This window comes from Leptopilina boulardi, unplaced genomic scaffold (genome assembly GCF_019393585.1).
Source record: "Leptopilina boulardi isolate dan_hultmark-lab unplaced genomic scaffold, ZJU_Lbou_2.1 LbouV2_13, whole genome shotgun sequence".
NCBI lineage: Eukaryota > Metazoa > Arthropoda > Insecta > Hymenoptera > Figitidae > Leptopilina > Leptopilina boulardi.
In genome coordinates, this window is record NW_026137674.1 from 112754 (window position 1) to 123847 (window position 11094).

At 32.8% G+C, this 11094-nt stretch overlaps 1 protein-coding gene across 1 annotated transcript; it reads right to left on the bottom strand.

The window, feature by feature from the left end:
- Positions 1-1938: 1938 nt before the first annotated feature.
- On the bottom strand, positions 1939-10359 carry LOC127291250 (uncharacterized). The gene is made up of 6 exons (XM_051320258.1): positions 10204-10359; positions 9606-9953; positions 9247-9445; positions 8915-9132; positions 2318-2452; positions 1939-2068 (listed from the first exon to the last, which is right to left on the bottom strand). The coding sequence occupies exons 2-5, from the start codon at positions 9868-9870 to the stop codon at positions 2406-2408; spliced, it is 729 nt and encodes a 242-aa protein (XP_051176215.1). The 5' UTR covers positions 9871-9953; positions 10204-10359; the 3' UTR covers positions 1939-2068; positions 2318-2405.
- Positions 10360-11094: the final 735 nt, after the last annotated feature.

An 11094-nucleotide genomic window follows, 5' to 3' on the forward strand; every position in this document is an offset into this window, starting at 1 on the left:
TCTCCGCGCGGGTCTGCATGTTTGCATGGAAAGAGAAAGTATTCACTCTTTACTTTCACAAATTATGTACGCGTGGCACCATGTGCCAGCGCTCAGCGAAAATATAGACTAAAATCTGATGTCTCCTGTTACCTGTTGATTTAGTCTAAATAGAAATATATTGTAAAAAATTTTTTTTATTATTTTCCTTGTCAAAAATATCATCCTATTTACTTTTTGAATCTTTCCTAATGTTCCAATCACTTTTCCACTTATATTTTGAAACTTTTTTTTAATGTAAGACCTGGTTGCCTATTGCCATACGACTGTGACCTGCCCTTAAGATCCCACATAGCACGACTTCTTACTGTGAGGTTATTGTAAGGATATTTGTAGGGATTGTAAGGTTACCGTGTAAGCCTGCAGTAAACTTGAAGCCATTTGAAAACTTCCGCCTTACTAAACTAAAACTTCCGCTAAGGTAAACTTATACAGTAAGGTCGTGGTAAGTTTACATGGTAAGGTTGTTGTATGCTTCTCGTAAAGTTGCTGTAAGTTTACTTAAAGTAATATGGAAATATACTAAGCATAATTATATTATAATATATATTGTAATTTTTTTATAAAAAATTATAAATTTGGTAAAGCACTTCATAAACCCCCAAAGTTTACTGCCCAGCCGTATGTTCCGTAGAAAGAAAGTACACAACGTAAGTAGTAGTAGTGTCACTCTCTTCCTCCACCACTCACTGTCACCTGGCTGTCAGTGATATACCTTTTGTTTCGCACCTTTTCCTCAATCGTCTTCCGACTCGCCTAGAGAAGCTTCCCTGGCCGACTGGAAGCGACTCACTCCTGACCACCTGGTGCTCAATAGAGGAGCTTCTCTCTTAACGGACTCTCTGTAGGAGCTTCTGCGAGAGACCGTGATAGACACCTTCCTCGTACCTAGTGCGTCACCCTTGCGACTTCTCTGTGGGAGCCACCTCGAAACGACGCTAAGATGTGTACTTCCTATCACGTTTACCGCTACCTGGTGAATAGAGGAGCTTCTCTTTCATCTGGATGCGAAACTCAGGGACGTATCTTTTACTCATGGTGGCCCCTGGTTTAAGATATTTTCTCAAGGATGTTTCTTGATCTTTCTAGTGCGCGACAAGTAAGAGTATTGGGTATATATCTGATTCGACAACCAATTGACTACCTCCTAGTTTTCCTTTAGTCAATTACCTACGAATGCGCACTGTATCACGCTTGGCTTTAAGTAGATTTAGGTTTTGCAAAAATGGTGACAAAATCGGATAGCGGCATTTCATTCCTCATTCTTTAGAGCTTTAAAAATCGTAAAGACCAAAATCGTAGCTGATCCTTTTTTTGAGTTATTGCTAAATTGGTCATTTTTACTTAATACCTACATGACAAAAAATTGTAAATAAAAGTTATTTCAGTTTAAAACAAAAACGTTACTCACATCTGCTTTGATGATAATTTCATATTAACATTTTGACGTTTCACTACCGTTTGATATATTATTCTATAACCTTCACGGAGAGAAGAGCTTCACCCTATTAAAAAATTCCTGTGATCTCATGATTTTTCTTGTGTAAGATCATGTACAATTTCTTTTATAAACAACTTTTAATGTAAGATCCTACGTAGAATCCGAGAGATGATCTTGCGTTTGAAGTTTCTTTCACAAGTTTGTACGTACCTTGCTCTTGGTAAGTAGTGTGTGTTCCTACATGATATCCTTTGAAGTTTCCTTCACTAGTTCGTACCTACAGTACATATATTATGAAGTACATTATTATCTTTTTTTTGATGATATATTGTAATGAATAATTACAAGACATTTAAATTTAACTATTTATTTTGTCCAATGAAGGTTGTTATAAAATAGTAGTAATTTTAAGTAAATATGTATAGTAAGTCTTAAATAGTAATTATTGTCGCTGTCGTCTTTTCTCTTGTATTATCAGTCTAATCTCGTAAAAACATCTACCTCGGTTTTCGTTCAAAACTCGACGCTACAATTCTTTCAAAATCATAAAAAAATCATTTTCTCCTTCAATCCTGCGAAGATGAGCATCTGTAAAAAATTGTTTTTAATTGGAAATCAAATTAAATTACATAGCAGTAAATTTATATTAGTAAAGTCATAATTTTGTTTATACGTTGCTTAGTAGGTTTCAATTTTGATTTTACTTCATCGTTTTAAACAACAGGTGATCCGACAAGTGACAATAAAAAAGTTTATCAGCATGCAAAAATTTGCAATAATGTAATAAAAATTAAAAATAAAATATGTATTTGTTAAAAATTTCTAAAATAAAAATACCTTCTTGACGTTGCTGATTTTCTTGACGATTTTCATCATCACCATTGCCATCATCATCTTCATCATCACCATTATCTTCAGGATTATCTTAACTATTATCTTCATCATCTTCGCGAAGTAGATCGTCATCATCATCTGCAGGACGATAATCATCACCATAATTTTCGTGACGATACTCGTCATCATCAACATCATCAACTTTCTCGTCATTCACCGACAATATTTTAAAGAATGCGTAGTTTCAATATTTAAGAAATTTAATAATTTTTTGAGTTTATTAACTACAATTTTATGTTATAAAATTTGTTTTCTTTACTCATGTTAATTATTACATGTACGAAATTGTATAACTATTATTATTTCATATAACTTTAAATTTCTTATATTTTTATTATTCTCATTCAAAAACTATTAGAAAATTATATATTTTAACCTAACCAAAACATAAATAATATTTTATTCCCACAAAGGACAATCGATAAACTTAATTATTATAAAATATTAGTTCCATAAATAAAATTAAATATTTTAAAAAATTTCCTTTTTTTTTGTCAAACGTTTAGCAAATTCTAGTTTTTTGCAGATGTTTTTTCATTATGCAATAAATTATATGGTAATATAATTTGACGAAGGTATTTTTCTTCGTTTTATAAATTATATTGTTTTAAACTTTTTACTTACAAATAAAAATTCTATGACTTTGGCAATTTCATATCTCTTTTTAATTTATATGAAAGATTAAAGATGTTTTTTTAAATAATAAAGAATTTAAAGCTAATTAAATATTTTTCTTTTTCTTCGACAAAAGAAGAAGCATGTGTAATATGTTCGCATTTTCGAAAACCCTTTATTACCTAAAAAACGATTGCTATATATATGAGTAAATATATATAAAACCTCGGGTTTGCTTTGAAACACGATATCATGTTTTTTAACTCAAATTCAAAATCAGAGGTATATATATATAATGTTTTCACACCTAGCAACCGAAATATATATAGTTATATATAGGTATAAAGCTCGGCGCAGGAGAAATATGATTATAATTCACCCAGCTATATGAAGACAAAAATAAATAGATAACGGAATTAGTTTATTTATATTATATTATTCACGGATTCAAATATATCTACTCTCTTTTCTATCTCTCGAAAACGAGGAAGGCAACCGGGATCAACAAACAACTCTAAAAAAAACCTTGAAAGCACTAAACAATAATTCGACGGGTACCCTGGCTGATTTTATTATAAGGAAAGACTCAACCAATACTCTAGAATGACGTTCTGATTTTGGCAATTCATCGAGGATCTTGTATTGGAACTCCAGAGGATCCAGCAATATCTCTAGTCTTCTCGAGGTGTCAACGCAGGCGGATATAATATGTATTGTGGAGACTTGGGCCGTACGCGCACCTTCATTCTTCACTTCACTAGGGAACCTACAGTGGGAGGTCATCTCTTCTCCGGCAACAAAGATAGATGGTAGAGGTAGACCTAAGGGGGGCTAATGATAGTATACAACTGGAATGTTTATAAATCAGAAATTTTATACAAACGGGATTCAATTATTTCAACTAAATTCAAGAAAAATAACTCACATTTTAAAGTATGCCTGATTTATTTTAATCCTAATGTCAATATAATAGAAAGCTTAAATCAATTAAAAAAGCTGTTATTTTTAACATATGTAAACTGCCCTGAAATCCCTATTTTTTGGGAGGGGATGTTAATTGTAGAGTGGGAGATCTTAATCAATTGGATGAGGAATTGAACTTGACGAATGATAATATTGTAAACTGTCGAGCCAGCTTTGACTCTGTAATAAATAAAATAGGGGAAATTCTGGTTGAATGGATGGAATCGAACGGTTTTATTCTGTTGAATGGGAGAGTTACGGGTGATATTCCGGCAAACTATTCGTTTTTAAACTCATTAGGTAGCAAATCTTTAATAGATCTAATATGGATCAGACTTAATTCAACGCATTTAGTAAAAAACTTAAAAGTAATAAACTTGATCTCAGGATCGGACCATTTCGCCCTGGCTCTCACATTAGACATGTCCGTAAAATTAAATATTGTTAAAAATAAATTCAAATGTAAGGAAAATACATCGGATGATTATAAAAATAAAATGTCAATTAGCACTAATGTACCAATTTCAACGGATAATATTGACGACTTAGCTGATAATTTGATAAATACAATAAAGAATGTTTCTGAGAGTTTGAATTTGATTGCGAGAACTAATTCAAGGTTGGGTCATTCCAAGCCATGGTTTGACAAGGAATGTCTTGTAAGTAAAAAGTTATTAAAAAATAAATTAACGGAATGTAGACGGTAAGGTTTTCCCCCAGATAAAACAAAGGACTATAACACGTTTAGAAAAATACATGAAAAGCTAATTAAATCTAAAAAAACGAATTACAATAATCGTATGTTAGAATCGCTTTCGGTTTCAAAAGACTCGTCTTCCTTTTGGAGTTCAGTTAATAGATTTCGTCGAAAGTCTGCTGTATCAAATCCAATTGGTTTAGAATTGTGGGCAGATTTTTTTAGGGACCATTTTCCGATGCGGGATGAAAGCTATTATACGTTGAGAAATCCAGTAATGGGTAATGATTATTTAGATGCGTTTATCTCTGTGGAGGAAGTAGAAATCTCTCTTATAAATACTAAAAATAATAAATCTCCCGGACCCGATGAAATACCATATGAATTCCTAAAAAAATTGCCTGAAAGCTGGATCATTTACTTAAGGGATCTATTTGGTGGAGTAATGACCTCCGAAAAAGTCCCCCGGGCATGGTCTCAATTAAATACAATAATGATATATAAAAAAAGGGGGATAAAGGAGGGTGGGGGGCTATCTGAACCGGTGGATGTTACCAAGGGAATTTTACAGGGTGAAACTCTAAGTCCCTCCTTTTTTAACCTGTATATAGCAGACTTGGAAAAATTCTTAATTAATAAAGGTATAAGAGGGGTTTCAATAAATCACCTTACAGAGATATTGTTACTCGCTTATGCTGATGACTTAATAATTATGGCTGACAACATAGTAGATATGAAAAAAATCATAAGATGTCTTTACGAATATGCTTCAATAAATAAACTCATAGTTAATATTAAAAAAACCAATGTGGTAATATTCCAAAAGGGTGGCCATGGTCACAAAAAGAAATATCCGACTCTATACTTTGGTAATGAGATAATAGAAATAACAAATAAATATGTTTATCTGGGGGTACCCTTTGCCGAATCTGCACGTTTTGCGTCAGCTGCTCAATCAGTCAAAAGCAAGGCTGGTCTGGCTAAGGGTACTACTATTCCTTTATTGTATAGCTTAAATCCAGAATCATGGAATGCAGTGGAAAAATTGTTTGACAGTCTTGTATCTAGTACCTTATTGTATGCGGCGCTTGTTTGGTCACTTCGGTATATGGATGAAATTGAAAAAATCCACACAGGGTTTTATAAGGATGTCCTCAATGTCCCTTCAAATACGCCGAATTATGCAATTCGTATAGAGACGGGTAGTCCGCATTTGGTTGTTCGTGTGTTTAAAATGATTTTAAATTGGTTAGAGAAGATTCTGGATATGGGGCAGGAGAGATATCCTAGAAATTGTTTCGAAAAATTGAGAGCTCTATCGGATAGAAAAATGGCAAACGCCAAATATAATTGGGCCCTTCAGGTTAAAAGCTTTTTTATTCACATTGGAGAGGAAGAAATCTGGAATAATCTCTTATCCGATTCTTTAAAAATAAATAAAATCAAGCTAATTAAAAAATTTCAAAACTTTATGTTCGAAAAGGATACCTCGAGACTCCAGATTTCCTCATCTCTTAAGTTATATACACAAATACCACTGTACGCTGGTCCGCAACCATATTTACAAACTAAAATATCGCTGTCACTAATTAGAATACTGTCTCAAATAAGACTGTTAAATGAATACAAAACCAGGATTGTAATTAAGGGCAAATCTTACAAGCTTTCAGCAAACCAAACATGTAAATGCGAAGAACAAAGGCCATTGAGTGACGACTTCCATATATTTATTAAATGTAATTCCCTTCAGGAAATTAGAAAGAAATATATATCTTCTTCAGATGATGAGAATGTTATTAAAGAGACTTGGATTAGGCTAATCAGCGAAAGAAACCCGACTTCTATTAGAAGAATTGTCAATTTTATCTCAAACATATGTCCTTTGCATTTGCACTCTCAATTTGAATCAGTGAGATTTCACTGAAATAATAGCCAGAAGTCATATTTCACTGATTTGCAGTTAAAATTTCACTGATTGAATCAGACATTTCTATTTTACCAACTGAGGTTGACTAATTCAATCAGTGAAATTTTAATTGCAAATAAGTGAAAAATTCACTGATTCTCAGTGCCTATCTCTTATCAAGATTTCCATTAGTGAAATTTCACTGGAAATCAGTGAAATGTCAGTAATTTACATTATAATTATTATTATATTTCATGATTGTTTTCAGATGCAAAAAAGGAGTGGGGAAATTTACGCCGCAATTTTAGTAACCACGATAAAGAAGGCAACACCAAATGGGCTTTGTACGACAAACTCTCTTTTCTGAAGCCTTTTATTTCACATAAAAGGTTTGTTATTTAATCTTTTGTTTTCAGTTAAAAAAAATCTTCCTTTTGAAGGAATTATAAAAATTTCCTTTTTTAGGAAGACAATGCGAAACGTTTTTGTCATTTATAGAAAAATGTTTTTTTTTTAAATATCATCATATTTTTTCCCTTTGAAAATGTGTGTAACCCCTTGTTTTACTTTAAAAAAAATTATATAAATAATAATTATTATAAATTATAATAATATATATTAAATAAATAATTTAATTATTTTTTCAAAGTGACGACTCTTGTCAATCTGACAATCCTGCGCTTGAAGCCCCAGCCATCGGAGCGCCCCTGCGCTTGAAGCAGCCTCTGCGCTCGGAGCAGCCCCTGCGCTTGGAGCAACCCTTGCGCTTGAAGCAGCCCCTGCGCTTACAGTACGGAGAATGTCAGCAGCAGAAGCCGCTGCTTTTTCAAATCTCTACAATCAGACATCGACACAAGCAACATTAATGACATTCAGAAAATGGAGGTCAACTTTTCCGAGTTTCTTCGTAGAGGCTCCAAGCATGCGTCGTTTCACACTTGTGCCATCTCAGTCATCCGCAACTGGTGCCAGATACGAAATAGACTCCAGATTTACACTGCCAACAAAAACCGCAACAGAAAAAAAACTTTTACCATTTGCCTCGGTAAATCTTCGCCATTCGCAAGCATCACAACCGCGACCATCCACACCATCAACGCCGCCACCACCACTATTCTCACCATCCGCACCACCAACGCAGCCACCACCACCACAATCCCCACCTTCTGCATTTGCATCACACAATAGGCAAAACACTTTGGATTTTTTGCGACCGGGACCCACTACATTTTACTCGATGCCCAGCTTTGCAAATAATGAAGCAGAAACAAGAAATGAAAACGAAGAGCAACAAGAATTTGACTTTGCCAAAGTACAAGGAAACACAAACAAATCAACACCAACTACAGCGCAAAACACACATTTTCAAGTTTCACCACCTGGCGCAAAAACCTCTTCCAACCATAAAAGTGATATAAATAGAAATGGACAACAACAAAATCCAAATCGAGGAAACAAACCGGTACCAAAAAGGCATAACGAATTTGAATCGAATCAAATTAAATCAAAGAGACCTACATTGCCTGCAGCACCACGTCCAGGAATAAATTCACAACGGCAACCGATGCAGGAAATTTGACAAATTCGCGATAACAAAGGCGTCAGAAAAAGAAAAATTCAATGAAGTGCAAGACGAGGTGATTCTTCTTTGTAAAGATACAAGAAAAATGAATTCCGAATTCACCAAACTGGCCAAATTAAAGCAGGCGACAGAGAAAAACAAGAACAGAAACGCAAAATCGAAATTTTTAAAAGTCGTTAAACCAGTTGAGCCAGCTACGGATGGCTTTTTAAATATTCTTCACAAAGATTGGAAATCTCTAAATGCAATAGAACAAAGCGAAATTTTTAACGACATTTGATTAATTCTTGAAAAATATAAACATACAATAGAAGTTCAATAATACAGTAATTATACAGTTTTTTTAGGTGTCATCACTTCAAGTTTTCTTCATTTAAAAAAAAATTCTTTCAACTAATTTTAGAATACAGTTTTTAATTTGAAAAATAAACATTTTTTAAATAAATATTGTTGCATTAAATTTTAAATCCTAAAAAAATTTAATATTTAAAAAATTCTTTACAATTCACCAGCTGGCGACATAAAATAATCCATAAGAATTTCCCGTTGACGAGTCATATTTATATTTACTGCATCCTGATGGTTATCCAAAAATTCATCCACTTGTCTATTATCTAATATTACCGATTAAATTAGAAATTGATTTAAATTTGAAATAATTGAAACTAATAAATGAAAAACATAATTAAAGTATAAAACAAATAAATTTAAGCAAAATTTAATTTAAAAATTTTTAAACAGTACCAAATTGGGTATATTTTCTGTTTTGATACTTACCAGGATTAACGTCGTAAAATCTGTCATTTTGTGGATCCCATTGCACTTCCTCTCCTCGTTGCAAACGTCGGGTGATTAGGAAATTGTGCAAACAAACTGTTGCCAGAACAATATTAATAGAAGTTTCAACTTTAAATTTCAATGTATCCTTTAAAATCTGCCAAGTAGCCGTGAGGATTCCAAAGGCAGCCTCTATTGTATGGCGCGCTTTTGATAATCTATAATAATAGTAAAAACAATAATAATAATAATAATAGTAATAATAATTTTAATTGCAAATTAATTAAGGGATTATTGTTGTTAGTAGGTTAACTTAGAAAAAATGAGCATACCTATAATTAAAATTCTTTTGCCCAGCATCAAGGCCATAGCGGCGAGCAAATGGTATTATCACTTTTTCCGTAGCCAGAAAAATTTTATCAACAATAAAAAAATAGGGCATTTTTATCCTCGTTCGCGGCAATTCACAGCTGGGAGGTAAATCAACACACCCTTTTCGCAGATCCTCATAAAAGTGAGTGTTTCTAAACACTGAAAGATCACTTAAATTGCCTTCAAGTATATAATAAAATTTATATGTTAAATATAAATTGATTTAAAAATTTTTTTCTTTCATTAAAGAAATTTAAAATTCATTAACCAAGCTAAATATTATATATGTAATCAAATAAATCAATTTCAACTTATTAACCAAAATTTCCGACGTCGACCCACGTGAAACGATAGAAAGCGTCACAAGTTGCCATCATTTTGATGCTCGTAAATTTTTTATAATTATAATACAAAGTTCCCGTGTGTGGAAGAGGTCGTATTTTGAATTCTTTCCCATCCAGGGCGCCCAGAACGTTTGAAAAGTACCATCTAGCTCGGAAACCTGCCGCGATCAACATCCATTCTCGTTGAGTTCTTGGTCGTACGTACCAAGGAGACAATTCCTCCCAGATAACTGCCACCATTTTTTTAACAATTTCGTAGACAGTTGATCGGCCTACCCGAAAAAAATGCCGTTGTTCGAGTGCTGTCACCGTTAGCGAGAATACTGTGGATATAAAATAATTATTATAAAATTACCAAATATTGTATATTGTACATAATATGGAACATGTAGTAATTTAATTGACAGAAAAAAATAATTAACATTTAATACAAAATATTTTTTTTTGTTTAATAACCTAATGTATCAAAATTACAAAAATTAATATCAAAGTTCAAAAATTAAGAAATCTTTATATTATTAAAAAAAAGTGGATTTTAAAATAATGTTGTTTATTACAATTTTTTTAACTTACTGTAATGTCAGTGTTAAACGGAATCTTGTTCCAAGTGCTTCTCTGCGGCTAAATTTTTCGAGTCTATGTGCAACTAGGTTATGGAGTTCTTCAAAATCACTTGGAGTCATTCTGGTCATATTGTAGAACTCTTCTTGATTTTCCGTGATAAAATGTAAAAATAAAGCATTATATGCCCCAAAGATTTGTCTCACTTCACTTTTTAAATGTGATTGAATTTGATTTTTTTTTTATTTGTCATTGTTGCCTTGCTTGTTTTTTAACAAATTTGTAAATAATCTTATTAAGGTTACCATGCAGGAACCTATTTAGGAACACTTTAAAGGTACTGTGTTGCAATTATTTTTAACATGTGGGAAAGCATGATAGTTCACAAACAAGTTCCTTACAGGATCCTTTTGTAAAAGATCCTGTGTGGTAAACCACATATGAACATACGAGGGAACTTACGAAGGAACTCGAAATATGTGTGTTCTTTCGCAGGAATTTTCAATAGGGCAGTACATTCTGCAAATCACGTTTAGTACAGATTCTACTAAACAGCGTTGTCAGAGGAACTACTATAGATTTGTCTCACAAAAAAATTTACCTACAGAATAAAAATTTAGAAATCTGATTAGTTGACAACAATTAAGCATACTGCTAACAATGGAACCACTGTATTCTATTTATAGAATACACCCTCTTCCAGTTTTTCAATCAATCTTAGGAATCAAAACAGCAAAAGCATACATAGATTATCAATATAATTACCTTGCATTAGATGACACCCAACTAACATACATGTTCATGGGACAAGAGGATCTCCAGCAATTTATGACATTTCCAGAAATCCTTCATGCGAGATACAGATATTGTTGCAGCCTTTAATCACAACCTTAAAGACTTGTA

Bases quoted from the DNA above. Each gene is read 5' to 3' on its own strand.
- LOC127291250 (XM_051320258.1), bottom strand. From the start codon at position 9,870: ATGGTGGCAGTTATCTGGGAGGAATTGTCTCCTTGGTACGTACGACCA. The intron at 9,446-9,605 runs GTTAATAAGTTG...GTGATCTTTCAG, and splicing joins GGTCGACGTCGGAAATTTTG to TGTTTAGAAACACTCACTTT. The intron at 9,133-9,246 runs GTATGCTCATTT...CTATTATTATAG, and splicing joins CAAAAGAATTTTAATTATAG to ATTATCAAAAGCGCGCCATA.